The sequence below is a fragment of the Abramis brama genome (assembly GCF_963993115.1).
Source record: "Abramis brama genome assembly, chromosome: 1".
Taxonomy (NCBI): domain Eukaryota; kingdom Metazoa; phylum Chordata; class Actinopteri; order Cypriniformes; family Leuciscidae; genus Abramis; species Abramis brama.
In genome coordinates, this window is record NC_139963.1 from 18,186,653 (window position 1) to 18,203,699 (window position 17,047).

The 17,047-nt window shown below is 38.1% G+C and overlaps 2 protein-coding genes across 3 annotated transcripts in view; one reads left to right on the forward strand and one right to left on the reverse strand.

Moving 5' to 3' along the window:
- Nucleotides 1-1,642: 1,642 nt before the first annotated feature.
- tnfsf18 (TNF superfamily member 18) lies at nt 1,643-6,163 on the reverse strand. 2 transcript variants are annotated; one of them, XM_084131431.1, is made up of 3 exons: nt 5,744-6,163; nt 3,586-3,670; nt 1,643-3,364 (listed from the first exon to the last, which is right to left on the reverse strand). In XM_084131431.1, the coding sequence occupies exons 1-3, from the start codon at nt 5,909-5,911 to the stop codon at nt 3,003-3,005; spliced, it is 615 nt and encodes a 204-aa protein (XP_083987557.1). In that variant the 5' UTR covers nt 5,912-6,163; the 3' UTR covers nt 1,643-3,002. The 2 variants fall into 2 exon arrangements, with proteins under 2 accessions (XP_083987557.1, XP_083987556.1); XM_084131430.1 differs by having other exon boundaries at nt 1,643-3,376.
- An 8,145-nt stretch (nt 6,164-14,308) lies between these two features.
- Nucleotides 14,309-17,047, forward strand: part of ppap2d (phosphatidic acid phosphatase type 2D) — a 35,952-nt gene continuing 33,213 nt past the window's right edge. Inside the window, exon 1 of the mRNA XM_084131360.1 lies at nt 14,309-14,987. Within this exon, the coding sequence (XP_083987486.1) occupies nt 14,798-14,987 (190 nt within the window). The 5' untranslated portion in view covers nt 14,309-14,797. The remainder of the gene's footprint in view (nt 14,988-17,047) is intronic.

Genomic DNA, 17,047 nt, shown 5'->3' on the forward strand with positions numbered 1-17,047 from the left:
TGGTTGTACTACTATGGCAAGCCGTTTTAACATTTAATCCTTAAAACCTACTAGTCTCTATTGTCATGCTACTAGTAGGCCTACTTATTTTTTAGATACTAGTATCTATTCCATTAAGTACTAGTACTTATTCATTAGCTAGTGCCTATTCTTTAGATACTAGTACCTTTTTAAAAGATACTAGTTATTCATTAGATACTAGTTCTTATTTTTTAGAGACTGGTACTCATTCATAGGATACTAGTGCCTATTAAATAGACACTACTACTTATTCATTAGATTCTAGTGCCTATTAAATTGGTACTAGTACTTATTTATTAGATACTAGTACTTATTCATTGGTTACTAGTCCTTATTATTAGATGCTAGAACTTATTCATTAGATACTAGTACCTATTAAATAGATACTAGTTCTTATTCATTAGATACTAGTACTTATTTCGATAGTTATTTTGTTACTCGTAACACATTTGAAATTTTTGCCATTGACTTCTATGGTGATCTGTCATTCAGATATTAACTATTCAGTTCTGACTAGTATGTATTCCAATTGTGACTAGTACGTATTTATTAGATACTAGAAGTTATTCATTAGGTACTAGTACTTATTTTTTAGATACTAGTACCTATGCTAGTACTTGTTCAATAGATACTATTACTTAGTCATTAGATACTAGTTCCTATACTCTGATAATGATATTTAATCCATGTGAACCATACTTCTAGGATACTTTGGGCTTCTAAAACCCCAGTTTTAGAGCAAAAGGCCAATAATACCTGGAGAGCGCTATAGTATTCTCATTTATTCTCAACCAACCAACATGTAGAAACAGGCTTTGTTCCCACAGCTGCCATGTTGGATGTTTTTTTAACTAGCGGGTTTTCTCCTTCCAGCATGTCTCTGGTAGAATCAGAGTAAATTTGTATAAATTTAATAAAAAAAAAACATCTGTACCCATCACTGAAAAGGTTTTGATAAGACGAAAGCAGTGCATATAATATTCAGGGCTATTGAGCAGGAATTTGAGATGAGTGTGTGAAAGATGTTGATGAACTCATAATGGGCTCCTCGAAAGCATATGTGCTGAGTGATGTTTTGGATTACGCACTCTTTCGCTTTCTTTTCAGAAAGAGGGTCCCGCTATTGAGTCATCAAACATGACATCACATTAGCACAAAATGTTGACTCTATAGATTCAAGATCTCTGAGATCAATCTCACATGCAGAACCATAACAGAAGGCTCAGAGGTTGCCTAACTGAAGACGGTTCAGTTGCCATGGTAAGATTGAATTAGAAATGGGGGTTAGGGTTAGATTAGAATAAAATTGAAATGATTATTGAAAACATGTCAGTGTTGAAAAACCCACGGTTAACTAAACATGTTTGCTGATGGATTCATGGAAATTAGTCACTGCTTTGTTTCTGCCCCCTCACTCCCACCTCGATGGAAAGTCTTATCACTGTCTGTCTCATTCTTGTAAGTATATCAGCCAGTCTACCATCAGTATGAATGAGTCATCATCACAAAAAAATGCATATTACAATGGCAGAGAGTATGTAGTTGTTTATTAAAACAATTGTCTTACACAGTGTATGAGCTTTTTGACAGACATATCTGTGATAAAATATGGACACAAACCTCCACAAAATGAGTAACTTTATTTGAAATGAGATCTTAAGACATTAAGTAATATTACAAAACAAAACATTAATTCAGCCATTTACAGTGATCCCAATAAGTGACCAAATAAGTTCACCAGAAAAATGAAAATTCTGTCATTATTTATCCACCCTCAAGTTGTTCCATCCTGTAAGAGTTTCTTTTTTCTGCTGAGCATCAAATAAGATATATTTCAAAGAGTATGGGTAACCAAACAGTTGATGGAACACAATGACACAATGGAATTTTTGGGTGAACTATCTTTTTTTTCTTCTTTTTTTCTAAACCATACATTTTAAGTAGCCAATAAAAGCAGATGGTTTATAAATACAGATAAATATGACAAATATATATAATAAAAAAACAACAACAACAAGAAAACACACATATGCATAAATTTACAGTATATACATACATCTACTGGCTTGGCTCTGTTGATACACCACCTGACCAATGACATGTTAGATGGCGAAAACTTCAGGCTGAATTAGAAATAGCATATTAGCCATATTGCCGTATTATATGAGTGTAGTATGCGTTTATAAAAGGGAGGTATTCTGATATTCTTTGTCTGCACTTGACCCTTTAACCCCACTCTATTCAATGTATGTAGATTCGGTGTGTATGGCATTTTACATAAATAATCCAGAAATGTGTTTTTTGAGGAGCTTATAATAGTGACAAAAGATACCCATAGAGAAAACAAGCGGTATTTATTCCCCTTTCTCCTTTAAACCTTGAAAACACAAAATATTGATGTTCAAGCTGTACATTAAGTGATGTGTTGACCATAATTCTCAAACAAATCAAATGTACAACATCAGTAAGAATAAATCTCATTAAAATGTTCTATTGATTCAGGTTTTGTAGTGTGGATAGTAAATAAAGGGTTCACAATACCAAAGTGAGTATGTTGTAGAAACATTTGGAGCAGGTCAGGGCCTTAGCGAAGGGTCAGTTGCATACAAATATATATTTTTAACAAAGTGCATCAATAGTACCCAATTTTACATTGGCACACTCTAAAAAAATGCTAGCTTGTTTCAAACCATGTTTGGGTCAAATATGCCCCAATATATAAATATTTTTTAAACCCAACAGATAAGTTTGTCCATATTTGACCCAACCAAACATTTTTTAGAGTGTTTAACAATCAGAATTCGGCTATGCAGTAACACATCGTTCTTCGAGTGGAGAAAAGCTTAAATATAGTGCAATAAAGGCAGAGAGCTTTCACTTTTTTTGGAGATGTGACTTTAAGAAATAAATAAAATAGTAATCCAACAGGTCAGTGCAAATCAGAGTCCACATTCATGCTGTCATCCATTTCAGTCTTTGATCTAGATCTTATGAAGCTTGATCACTCCCAGGTAGGTTTCAGTGGGACTGGTCTGGATTTTGGCTTTAGGGTTGCAGGTCACATTTAAGGTATCTCCCTTACCCAGTTTAACCCCTTTACCCATGAAGCCAGTTGGGAGTACTGATCCATTGATAAGACCTTTTAAAAGCACATCTTTTTTTTTTTTTGTTTGAATAGTGATTGTATAGTTTTCTTTCATGCAAGGGTCAAGGGTAACCTGCAGGTACAGGAAATATAGGCCATCGCACTTCACCTTCAACTGCTTCTCTCCCTCGATGCAGCTAGTATTCGCTGCATTCGCAGTTTTCCATTTGAGTAGGTCCACCATTTCTGTTTGATTCCCTGTGAACAAGTCTAGAGATGAGTCCTTTTCAGGTTTTTATTATGCTTACCATAGAAAAAGATAACATTTTAATTGTGAATTAAGTATCCAAATTGCTGTTGAGGCTACTTTAGGACATTAAGGAATACAGTTTTGTTCTAGTAAGGGAATAACAATCACAAACTGAAGACATATTAAGATAAAGATTTAAATGTCTAAAAGATTCAAAGCGCTGACTTACAGTTTGGTGAAAATGGCATTAGGTCCTCCATGTCCATGTCCATGACTTTACTTGGTTGGATGAGGTTTCTGTGATCCTGTTGTTCCTGTAATTCAGATATAGGGCCAACATGAAACCCATGGACAAACCCATTTAAGGCCCATATTGGGGTTAATTCAGATTTGGCCGGCATGAAACCCATGGACAGACACATTTAAGGTCCATACTGGGGTAAATTCAGATAGAGTTGACATGGAACCCATGGACAAACCCATTTGGGACCCATACTGGGGGCTAATTCAGATTAGGCCGAAATGAAACCCATTAGCCCTGGGTTCTGGTTTCTTGACAGTTGCTAAGGTGCTCAGGTTGGTTGTTACTCTGGTTGGTCACTAGGCCATTTCCAACAGGTTGATGGTAGGCCTATGTTGTCCAATTAATTCCAGTCCAATTCATCTATCCCCGTTAGCACATTTGTTTTTCCCCCAAATATGTATTTTCAAATGTATGTAAAAGGTATGTGCACAAGCAGCGCTTCTGATGTCAGACAAGCCAGGGAAGAGCAGCGGTGGCATTTCCCCTCAGTGGAATGATGTCATAATGTCATGTTCTACTGTTCTGCGGTTGCATGTTTGTTTTCACCAGTCCAATATGCTGCATCTACATTTGTGTGTGTGTGTGTGGAAAAAAACAATTTCAAGAGAAAGTAAAGTTTCAGAACTTAACCAATTTCATTTTCAAACAGCAGAATCAGGTTCTCATATCTTATAGGTGTTACTTTTGAGTTAAACCACCAGTTAAACCCTATAGCCAATCCTATAACCTTCTAAAGTTACCCGAAAAGGATAGTTTCTTACGTTTAATTTTTTTGTAGCACAATCATACTCTTAAAAATAAAGGTTCTTTATTGGCATTTAAGATTCCACGAAGAAACATCCACGGAAGCTTTCCATTCCGCTAAAGGTTCTTTTTTAAAATGTTCTTTACAAAAAGTTATTTTAAGTAGCCTACTGTTGGTTGGCTACCCAAAATGGTTATTGTATGGCATTGTTGCGCAAAGCCTCTTTTTGAACCTTTTAAGAGTGTAAAAAAAAATAGTTCCTTTATACGAAAAAACTGTGACTCAAAAATGATGGTAAATTGTAATTGCATCAGATGCTGATCTCTATCAACTATGTCACAGAAAGTTTCGTTTCTTATTTTCTCTTGCACTAAATTGTTCGTTGGGCAGCCAGAACGTGTTTTGACATGTTCATGTGGTAACCAGATTTGACCTTCCAACTGGCATGAAACCACAGGTCTCATGTCTTATCAGACAAACAGAAGCATTTTCTGCAAATTCAGATCTCTCCACTGCGCTGGAAAGAACAATGATGATTGATACTGAGCAGCAGTATCAAAACTGACTGAGTTTCCACATTGGCACTAAATGAGCTGTTTGGTTTACTGCATAACAAAGACTCGCCTTTTTATGTGGTCAATGCATGCTTCCTTACTGTAACTTACTGTAATATTGATAGTGAATGTGATGAAGTCTATACACCTGTAAATCCACTAGGATTTCATACATCCACTAAAAATCACCAAAAACACATTTAAAGTTCAGTTTACATTTCTGACATTTAGAAGCATTTGTGTTCCCAAACACTTTATATAAAACTTATATATTTATTTGAGCTTATCTGTTTGAATCTGTCCTGTCTCTAAATATGAGGTTGTTGTGATTACACACATCTCCGTTCCCCTCATCTGTGGTTTTGAGTAAGCAAGCCGCTGTGGTCTGACTATATCCCACCAGATACACAATACACAACAGCTCTAGACACAATTGCCTGAATTTACGTTTTATCATTTTCTTAACAGTTTTTGATTCAAGTCTCTGCTTCACTGCTTCATTTAAGATTGTTTTTGTCTAAAAAACATTCTACATTTGTTCTACCATTTGTTCTAATATGTACCATATGTACACCTTAGGGTACCTTTAAGGTACTAATATGAACCCTTTTGGGGTAAATGAGATACAAAGGTGTACCTTTTGAAAGAGTACCCCACCAGTGACAGCTTTTGTACCTTTTTTTTCTGAGAGTGAGCAGGATGCATTTCATTAAGTTCATAGACATGGTTGAAGCACCTTATATGTAAAATAAACATGAACTTAGATTATAGATCTCATCCATACCTGTGGTTTATCGATGAAGTGCAGAGTTATTGACGCGGCCAGGCCTAGAGTGAGCAGGATGGCCCAAACCAGCAATCCCCGGATCAGCCTCCTCTGATGGGCCAGAGCTCCACCACCGCCACCCCTGTCAAACGTTTTATCATTGCAGTACTCGGCAGATAGAGACATGATGCCTGACAGCGTCAGTGCAGGAGAAGAGTGAGCGAACTGAGGTGAAAACACTGGTGAGGCTGGGATTGATGATGTCGAATGAGCGTGGCCTCCACCTCTCGTCTTCTGGTTGGCCCGTAGACAAACCTCAGAATGTGTCAAGCTTCCTGTACGATGGCTTTGTGTTTTGTGAGTGCCTGTGTTCCTGTTTAGAGTTTCTCAGCAGATGTCCAAGAGGAGCGCTGTAGTGTACTTTCCCCTAAAGCATGGGTGATGTGCAATACGAAACATCTCTCGCCTGGGCAGGGACAGGCCCTCCTACTCACTGTCAACCGGAGGGAAGCAGGTGTCACAGTCCCTTTAATAGACTGCTGGGAGTTTTTACACTATACAAAACCATCACATTCTATACACCACATGTGACGCACTACGTGAGACCTGTACTTAACCATACTGTGCTGTTGTTTACAGGTGTTGGTTTCGTTTATTCGCTTTTCTTGCGGTAACTTCAGTGGTCAAAGTGAGCTTGTTCTGACATGTTAAGAATATATAGGGAAGGAATACACAACAACCACACCGTATGTCTGCATATGTTATTATTCTGATTAAACATGTTCTGACATGCACTGCAAAAAATGTATTGTTTCCAGTCCAAATTTCAAACATTTCTTAAATCAAGATGCATTTACTAAAGTAGTCAAATGACATACAATATTAAGTATTAAGTATAATATTAAGGAAATAAATAAATATTAAGTGAGTTTTTGCTTAAAACAAGCAAAATGATCTGCCAATGGGGTAAGAAAAATAATCTCGTTTCTGTTTGAATTAAGATTATTTTTCTTACCCTATTGGCAGATAATTTAGCTTTTTTAAAGCATCAACTCACTTAATTTTGATTAATTCCGCCGGAAAACAGGACATAATATCGTATGTCATTTTACTCATGTAAATGCATCTTGATTTAAGAAATGTTTGATATTTGGACTGGAAACAAGACAAAAATACTAAGTATGAACAGCATTTTTTTGCAGTGTGTGGTAACAGAATCATGTGTGGATCAACAGAATGTTGATCCATCAAAGCATCATATAAATCTTTGATATCCACACACAGCTAATATGACATTGGAGAATAAGTGAAAGGATGAAACATGAAAACACTGCTGTTCAAATGTAGTGGTAAAATTGATATTGTTTTGAAAAGAAGTACTGTATGCTGCATTTATTTGATCAAAAATACAGTCAAAACTGTAATTTGTAAAATGTTATTAAAATTAAAACTAGTTGAATATACTGATGGCAAAGCTGAATTTTCAGCATCATTACTCCAGTCTTCAGTGTCACATGATCCTTCAGAAATCATTCTAATATGATGATCTGATGCTCTACATTTCTGATTATTATCAATGTTGAAAACAGTTGTGCTGCGCAATATTTTTCTGCAAATACTTTTATTCCAGGATCCTTTGATCTAATTCTTTAAAATAATTTAATTGAATAATAATGCAAATCTCTTTTTACCTGCATTACAGTAAGACATCATATAAAAAAATCAGATAAATTAATTACAGTACAATAATTTATACATAGCAGCATGATATGTATGCTGTAAATATTTCATTTTAAATGTGTCCTTTTTTGACATTAACATGCTGAGAATTAGATATTTTTTGCATTGTACTGAGGGAGTTGAGGTAAATAATTTTGATTAAAACATCATAACATTTTAATGGCTCTGAAAATACACTTAATTTTTCTGATTAGCTTTTATTTTGTTTTATTTCTCCTTGTTATTTTGAGGTATAAAATGCGCTAGATTTAGAAGTGATCTGGACTCGCACAGTTGGCTATATATACCATTTTATGAAGACTACATAAAATGAGTAAAAAGCAGTAAAAACGCACATGTGAGCTTTATGTTCTTACACATCTATGGATATGACCCAGTTGTGGTTTTCTCCTGTGACCCAGATCATGCAGAAAGCCTGAATATGAAAATTGACATATGATTATAGTAATAAACAACCATCAAATTAGTAATATTCTCTAGCTGATCCACCTTCAGCGGTGGCATAATTCACTTTACTTGGAAGAATTTCTGCTAATCTTGTCACGTGAAGTTTTATAACTGCAAACATGTTATAACTAATAACTGTGTCACAGAAATAAGTACGTTTGTTTGTTGTCTGGGCATGTATATGTTGACTATATTGTGAGCTCCAGGCTGTGGTCTACCTGTGAAAGTTGCTCTATATGAATGACTCTTGCTATTTGTCATAAGCCAGATAAAGGAAACACCTGCAGGAAAATAGTAAACCAATAAACCAGAAAGAGAGAAATGATGAAATATCAACACTTTCCAAAGCCACAAGAGATTTTCCCAGCTTTAGCTTTTTAAAGCCTTGGGTGAGATAATAAATCAGTGACGAAGAAAATCAAAAGAGGAACCATTGCTCTTATGTGTTTGATTGAGAGGAACCGAAAGAGACACAAAGGCATATTTCAAAGATATGGTCATCCAGTGACTCCATGCTTGGCGCTAGTGACTGGTCACTCTTGTGGGTAAGAACCTCTGACCAGCTAGAGGAAGTTCAGACCCGAGATGTGCGGAGGGGATAGGAAATTTATATAAAGTGTTGCGTGAACATGATCAAATACGACTGACCTTTTGCTCTCCTACTCAATTTCCATCCTTTAGCAACTGACCGTGCTGACATTACACCTAATGTTCTTATGAACTAAGCAACAGTGTATCACTACTTTGAAAAGGCTTTCAATGGAACAACTAAAGATGGCGTGTTTTAAAAGATGAAATAAGCCCTTGGGGGATTTTGAAGGTGAGATATGGTGTCAAAGTGTGACATTAATCCTGCTCAGGATGGATTTACTGCTGTAATTTTAATACTACTGACTACTTAATACACACAACCATCCCTTCACTTCTCCAGGCTCTGGGATTTAATCTTTTAATAAGTATCAGATATTCCCATGCCAAATCATCACTTTACATATGAAATGTACATTCAGATTTCATTTTCACACACACAAAAAAACCATCAGTGGTTGCAGCACAAGTAGTCCTGAGTAGCTAGACGTTTTTATGACTGAAAACATCACTCTTAGGAAAAAAAGGTTAATTGTGGTTCTATATAGAACCCTAGGGTTCTTGGCTCAATTTTAAAGAACACTTTAGCCCCTTTCACACAGTGCTTTGAACATGGGAAATTGCCGGCAAATTGCCAAAGTGTACGCAAACACGACCCGGGATTGATGCCGGGATCGATGCCGGGTTGGGGACCTAGTAACATTGCCGTGTTCAGTCCCGGAACGCGCACTGTGTGAACAAAAGCCGTAATAATGCCGTGTCGTAATGATGACGCTGAAGCCGGGATCGTTCGCCAGCTGTGAAACGGTACGTAATGCGCAACTTTATGATCGAATAAAAAAAAAATGCACAAGCGTGGTTTCTCGAGAGAGAAATCGCAGCTCATAAGCAAACTTAAGACACTGCTGAGACATTACAAGTCACATCGATGTCACGTGTCTTTACGGGATTTTTACGGGCTATGTGTGAACGCACTCTCTGATTCCGGAAAATCACTGCCAGTGTGAATGAACCAAAAATCAAACGAACCCGGGTCAAATCCCAGGTCACTTTATCCGTGTATTCCGGAATCTCTGTGTGAAAGGGGCTACAATGTCAGAAATGCAAGAGCCCACCGCAGACTGTGAAGATGGGCCTGCCACAATGGACTAGCCTGAGCCTGCAAGGAGGACGGGAAGACACATCGCCGCGGAGCCTGAGCCACATGGAGAGTCTGACCAGGTGTGTGTGTCTCCAACACTGTGCATCACTGAGGGAGTTCTTGTGGAGTTCGAGGGTATGGAGGGAAGCCACGCCCACAACCCCACCGTCATGGAGATGTATTGTATGGACTCGGGAAGCAGCCAGCAGCCATATCACCCTGTGGCCCAAGGCTGGTTGCCTACTGAAGCTAAGCAGGGCTGAGCCTGGTCGGTACCTGGATGGGAGACCTCCTGTTGCTGCTGGAAGAGGTGTTAGTGAGGCCAGCAGGGGGCGCTCACCATGTGGTCTGTGTGAGTCCTAACGCCCCAGTATAGTGATGGGGACACTATACTGTCAAAAAGCACCGTCCTTCGGATGAGACGTTAAACCGAGGTTCTGACTCTCTGTGGTGTAACCCTGGCATCCTGGCCAAATTTGCCCATTGGCCTCTATCCATCATCATGGCTTCCTAATCATCCCCATATACTGATTGACTATCACTCTGTCTCCTCTCCACCAATAAGCTGGTGTGTGGTGGGCATTCTGGCGCAGTATGGCTGCCGTCGCATCATACAGGTGGATGCTGCACATTGGTGGTGGTTGAGGAGATTCCCCCTTCCATATGTAAATCGCTTTGAGTACCCAGAAAAGCACTGTAATAAATTATTATTGTTATAAGTAATTTGGAGGTGTTTGAGGAAGATATTTCCCTGTTTCTCCCACCCCCGCTGGTCTCGCCCAGCCCTGAGTCTCCTGTTTCTCAGCTGGTTTTGCCCAGCCTATGTTGCCTGTGCTCCCTGTGATCCCTCCCAGCCTCCCTCTCCCACCTCCTCTTCCCTAACCTACGAATAACCGCGGCTTGTCGACATATCGGCTCTACCTTGGGTCCTCCCTACTTTGGCTCCACCAGAAATCGTTGTCCTCATAGCTCCACCGGGCTCCCTCGTCCCACCAGCTCTGCCTTGGTCAGACGTCGTCCTGCCTGCACCTTCGGCTCCATCTTCCCCCTGACTCCGGCTTCGTCCTCAGTCCCACCGGCTTCGCTTCCGTCTTCAGGCTCCCTGATTCCACCTCGGATGCTCCGGTAGCTTCATTTCCATTAGTCGTCCCCAGGGTGTCTTCAGCCAAGTCAACACCATGGCTCCTCCCTCCATCGACTTCACCCTGGGGCTTCATCCTGACTGGACTGTGAGTGACCATCTGGCTCCTCCTGCTCCCGGCTCCTCCCTCCCTCCACTCCCCCATGGACTGTTTGGTTCGCCCCTAACTTTTTTCTCTCTGTGAGCCCCTGCCCTCACTCCTCAGTTGGAATTTATACAACGCGAGGACGCGCCTTTCCAGGAGGGGGGTGTAATGTAACATGTATGTTCTGTTTCTATTAGTTTTTTTTTGTTTCTGTATGCCTCAGTTCTTCAGTTAATTTGTCTCCATAATCATTGATTAAGTTAAGCAGGTGTCTTGTGTTTGGTTAATAATCTCAGTGTGTGTATAAGCCCTCAGTCAGGGCTCGACATTAACGCTTGTCTAGCGTTAAAAGTAGCTTAAAACTTTAGTAACAAAAAATAACTAGGAAACCATCGAAATGTGCTAATCATTCAGATTTTATTACATTCAGTGTAAACAGTGATTGATAATGGATAGTGTTTTTCTGGTAACAAGGTTGCGCTGTTGAGGCTCGCGCTGCCTGTCTCTTTGTGAGAGACTTTCATGGAGAAATCAAAATAAAGTTGCATAACAGTACACACAGGAAACCCTACAGAAGAAACATACTGGGGTAAAATGTTGAGTTGAATGAATGAATGATTCAGCGTTTTGAATGAATCGTTTGAACGAATGATTCAATGACTCACTCATTAAGACGGTCACTTGTTGCCACCTATTGGCGGTTTAGTTTCATGTTTAAAAGTATCGTTGCATTTGTTTGTTTTTTTGTTTTTGTTTATTCAAACATTTATTTAAAACATTAATCTCATAACATTATTTATTGCAGTTGTAATTTTGCAGTGTAAATTATTTAATTTGATTGGTATCAGCCCCATATCTTATTATTATAACTAAATGTATTGATCAAATGTAATAATTTGACATGAAAAATAACGCATACATTTTATAAGGCTGAAAAAAATGGCCTTCATAAAGGTAAATAGCACCCTGATGTAAATATCACAAATATGCCGATTATGTAAATATTTTATTATCTATAAAATAGATAGTTATATTTTTTTTGTGTCATGAAGACAAATTTCTTGAGCGTGTAAGCACTCTTTCTGAAACAAATGTTTGTTTGTCTCCATCTACAGGTCTTAAAACATTTCCACACATTATGTGATGCTTTGCATGTACGAGGTTTCAGTGGAAGAGACATCGTTGGAATGGAAGTGACTATAAATAACATAATTTAATCCACATCACAAATGTTGCATCCTGTAGAAGAAAGGGGCATTTCTGCATATTAATCACAGACACTTTGTCTGCATTTAAAGCACAGTTAGTTTTTGTAATCCAAGAGAAAATACTTGAAGGGTGTGGACAGCAGTGTGACACTCACTGATCAGCTATTTAATCGTCGATGTGAACCGGAGTTAAGATGGCACAGCCAGACTCTACTAAAACTCACCATTGTTAAAACTCACCAGATGGCAGTATTTCCCAATTCTCCAAAGTTAACCAGACTTGCAAATAATTGAGAACTTCATAGAAACGTCTTCAAGAAACCCTTACAGACAGGCTTTATATGATGTTATATTTTTTAATTAGCCTACATTAAATATCAGCCTATATATTATTGTAATTTATGCTGTACACTTCTGAAACTAAAAGTTCTTTATTGGCAACTGGTTTCATGAAGAACCTTTACAATCCATGGAATCTTATCACTGCACAAAAGGTTCTTTATCGTGCAGAAAGGTTCTTTAGATTATTAAAATCTAACATCACACTAAGAATAACATGACTGAAAGGTTCTTCAGGAAACCCAAAATGGTTCTTTTATGGCATCAAGACAAATGTCTGATTTCTCTATGGTCGCCATTTAATGAAAAAGAAAAAGATCGGCTGATCAGTGCTGTAGAGCTGGAGTTGAAAGACAAGGAAAGGCAACATTTGCTGGTGTCATTAAAAAGAAGGAAAGGAGAAAGAGAGAAGGAGAAATGTTGAGCCTCATTTCCCCGTGGGCTGCCTACATAGACAGCATTTGGTGGCAAAATGCTATAAGGGGTGTTTACAAAGGATGCATGTGCTAGAGAATAGTTGTAAATCAATGGCTCTTTGAACTCCTCTTAATAAAAAATAAATAAATAAATTATATATATATATATATATATATATATATATATATATATATATATATTATTATTATTATTATTTTACATGGAGTTTCAAATGTTTAGTAACAACAGCGGTCAAATAACAATTAATGGTGCATTATGGTCACATTTGTCATCCTTCAGTGAATTCTCGTGTGCAAAATCCAGTCATTTCAAAAGAAATCAGTGCAATCGGGAAAAGTTCCCCATTCAGAATTCTCAGTGGGTTCATGTTGATAATGCAGATTCCTTGTGTTGACCAACAGAACGCTGATTGGTTCGGAAGTGACTTCTGAGCTGTGCTTCATATTTCACTACGCTCTTGCCAAAAGACAATGGGCCTTTATTGCATATCTTTGCAAATGTGACTGTGCCTTAGTCATAAATGTTCACTTGACCTAAACAGAAGCCATGTCTCATTTCGAAAGGCTGCACCCTCTTTAGGTCACATATGTCTGCCGCATATGGCATTGAGGCTGTCTCATTTAAGAAAAGTACATTACACTGCAAAGTCAGAGAATACAACCTCAGGAGGAATAGTAGTCAATTTTATAATGGTTACTTTTCTTAAAGTAGGCATGAAACAAAAGTTAATATTTTCTTCCCTATTGTGAGGTATGTCAGCTTCTTGAGTGAAATGGCTTCTCAAACAAGAAAAAACTTTAGGGCGGGACTTGATTTTGTCAATGGGGAATTGTTTGGATGGTTGTGGTTTGCTATTGGTTGATCTAATGTGAGTGACAGGTTGTCTCGCCCTTGCGCCAGTAAACACGCAGTCAGAACAAGAGGCAGGGGAATTATTTTGATTAAAGATTATGAGTTAGGGCATATACAATTTTTTATTTTATTTTTTATTTTTTTTTTAAAGTGTGCACAGAATACAAAAAAACAAAAAAAAACAAATGCAATATATTCCATAAAAGAAAAAGAAAAAGATTTTGATTTCATTGTGACTTTAAATGAGACATCCTCGACGACTAATGTGGCTTCCGGAGGGCGCAGCCTTCAAAATGAGACACCAACAGAATTGGCTGTCACCTGGAGGCAACTGGACTGATTGAGCGCTTTTCGTTAAGAAAAATAGGCCTAGGGCCTACTAATGATATTATTTATCACTTTATCATAATTACACTTATTACGAAAACAGTGCTTTTTATAGAACTATAGTTACTATAGTTAGGCTAATTGTTCTTTATTGCGCCAAAATAGGCTACAACGTGGGTCGCCCGAATTATTATTATTATTATTATTATTATTTTCCAGTTTGCAAGTTTTCCCGCGTTCGGAACACGTATAACCCCCAAATGCTGCCTGGATAGTCAGCTCACTAGGTTTGGAGCCAGCCCTAAAGAGGGCGGAGGAATGACACTAATACCCACAAATCAAAACACGATCCGCTTCAAGTTTGCTCTCGGCTGGGGGAAGAAAGAAGAGTTTGACATGGGGAGTCCCAGAGGATGACAAACTTTTGACTGACATATGTTTTCAGGAATGTGTTTTTCTCCATCATGTCCAGATGATGATGGCCAAACTGCAGCCGAAACTTTTCAAAAGTGCTGGAGAAAGGATTTCTCGTGTAAAAGAGAGCAGACCAGGATATCTGTACAAGTCTGATCGATTCATTAGTTAAGACGTGTATACATTTCTATATTCGCCATCCACACGTGCGCTTGTTGTTGGATTTTAAACTAAAACCATTCAGAAGATTCAAAAAAGTTCAAGTAAACCGTGTTCCTAACCTGTCAGATTGGCTTTACTGAGGTTGTGAAGGACAGTAAATCCGGCACAAGTGTTGAATTAAACGGACAACATGCAGAAGTTGAATTCGGTGAACAGTAACGCGGAGCTCCAGCAGCGGCTGGCGGATCACGGTGGATCCGGAGACACAGCGAGGGAAAACGGCACCAAACACATCTCGAGTCCCGCGGAACCCGTGGATACGGTTCAGTGCTCCAGCAGAAAGATGCTGGTCGGGCTGGACGTCCTCTGTCTGCTCGTGGGTAAGAGAAACAATGCTGGGTGACACTGTAATAACTTTCACTTTGATGTTTAAGACATAATAACATGTTATTAGATTATTTACATGAAGTGCAAGTAACTGGGTTACACTATAATTACTTTCATTAGCCAAAGACATTTCTATTAGAAAGTACATGAACTGATCATCTGTTAAGCTTTATAGTGTAGTAACCTAATGTTATTGTTGCCAAGCTTATGTATTTTATTTCCACCCTTCCCCTCATATGCAAAGAAAGCAACACAACAGATTTATTGCAGGGCTTTGCAGGTTGTGGAACATCCACTTCATCTGTTTTCCTCATAATATAAAAAAAAGTTTTTGACATCTTTACAAAATATGTTGATGTCAAAAGTTGACATGGGAACAACATTTCAAAAGTGGAGGAATCCACAGTTGCTCCATCCAAATAATCCACTCAAAGGCCAAATCAGAGCTCAGAGAGGGAAAATAATAAGTTCACAACCTCTACGCACGTGGTGTGTGTGTGTGTGTGTTTTCAGTTTAGAGTTGGCAGGAAAGTTTGTCCTGGGAAATTCAGCCGTATCCATGGAAACAAGCAGTTCTCCAGAGAAAAGTGAAACTGCCTTTTCATTTCAGATAGCCTGAACTGGTTGTTTTGTTTACTTTGTTTTGCCTAATATACTATATTGTAACTTTTATTAAAACAGAATTAGGATTGTTGCACTGTAAAAAAAAAAAGGTGTAAAGGGCTGTTCACACCAAGGATAACCATACCAATAAAAAATATATAGTTTTAAAAATCGTTCTACATGTAAAAGAATAGCAGAGATCCCACCTCAAGTGTAACAATAACAGCATAGAGAATATCACTGGAATCACAATTTTTTTCCCCCAGCTGATCAATAATAAAAACATTGACAGCCAATCAGAATCCATCCTGCTTTAGAGAGCTTTTAAAGTGATAGATGGCAAAACTGCAGCACTTTATTGTCCGTTGGTATAATATTCTTTATAGTTATTGTTCTTGGTGTGAACGAGCCTTAACTGTACAATTGTTACTGAAAGGCACTGCTTCTGATCAGACCCTTAATTTTTTTATTTCAAACAAATGCAGTCAGATTGATTGTCATTTAAAAAAAAAAAAAAAACCCAGTAAATTTAGATGTTACCATATGAAACACACTTAAAACAAGTTTTGCTGTATGAAGCATTACAGAAAATTAGTGGACATTCAAAATAGTGTCAAATTCCAAAGTTTCTAAAGAAATTTCATTTAAATATTGAATCTAGACTACACTAACTGATTGCACATTGCACATTTTGTTTGTGACGTAACAAACGTTATTATAAAGTGTAAAGTCTCCGTACCACATTCAAAAATACTTTTTCATCTGCACAAATCCTTGAAAAATGTTGTCCTGTTAGTTTGTTGACACATTTACTGCATTAAAGCTGCTAGTGCACACCCCATCAGTTTTAGGTGATTTAATGTGTCACAACAACATTCACAACTTGGATAAGTGGAAAAACACCTTAATTATGTTTTTCATGTCGTTGTTTTTGGTGTGCCAATAGAACCTGTCCAGGCAGACAGACAGGTTACAGTAAGTTCTTCTACTCACACAAGACCTACTGTAGGAACTGCTCTTGGCCTCCAGGTGAAAGTCCTTGTCCCACAGAATCTGTTTTTAGAAACGTGACGTGTCTAGTAGCACCGCTTGAGGTTTATGGAGGAAATGTCACGCAGAGAGCCACCTTTAATTACAGTAACTGTCACTTTCTGCATTATGACGTTACAGTCATGCATTCAGCAGTGCATTACTGGATTAATCCATAGAGAAGTTCATATAACCATGTGATGACAGACTGGAGAAAGGAGAGGAGAGAGGAGAGGAACTGCTGTGGGATGAGGCATGATGACGAGGACATTTAGTGGTTACCATCGTAAACCCATTTCCCAATTTTGATGGACATGGAGATTGTGTGACTTCCTCCTGAATTTTTTTTGCAACTGTCAAACATTTTTTACCGTATTCATCTTATAGATACACTGCATTTTTCTAGACTTTAGCATACATT

What these genes read in the sequence shown, in the direction of transcription:
- tnfsf18 (XM_084131430.1), bottom strand. Translation starts at nt 5,911, where the DNA reads ATGTCTCTATCTGCCGAGTACTGCAATGATAAAACGTTTGACAGGGGT. An exon ending in ACTTCATCGATAAACCACAG is followed by an intron (nt 3,671 to 5,743) that starts GTATGGATGAGA and finishes TCTGAATTACAG; the next exon opens with GAACAACAGGATCACAGAAA. An exon ending in AATGCCATTTTCACCAAACT is followed by an intron (nt 3,377 to 3,585) that starts GTAAGTCAGCGC and finishes ACTCATCTCTAG; the next exon opens with ACTTGTTCACAGGGAATCAA.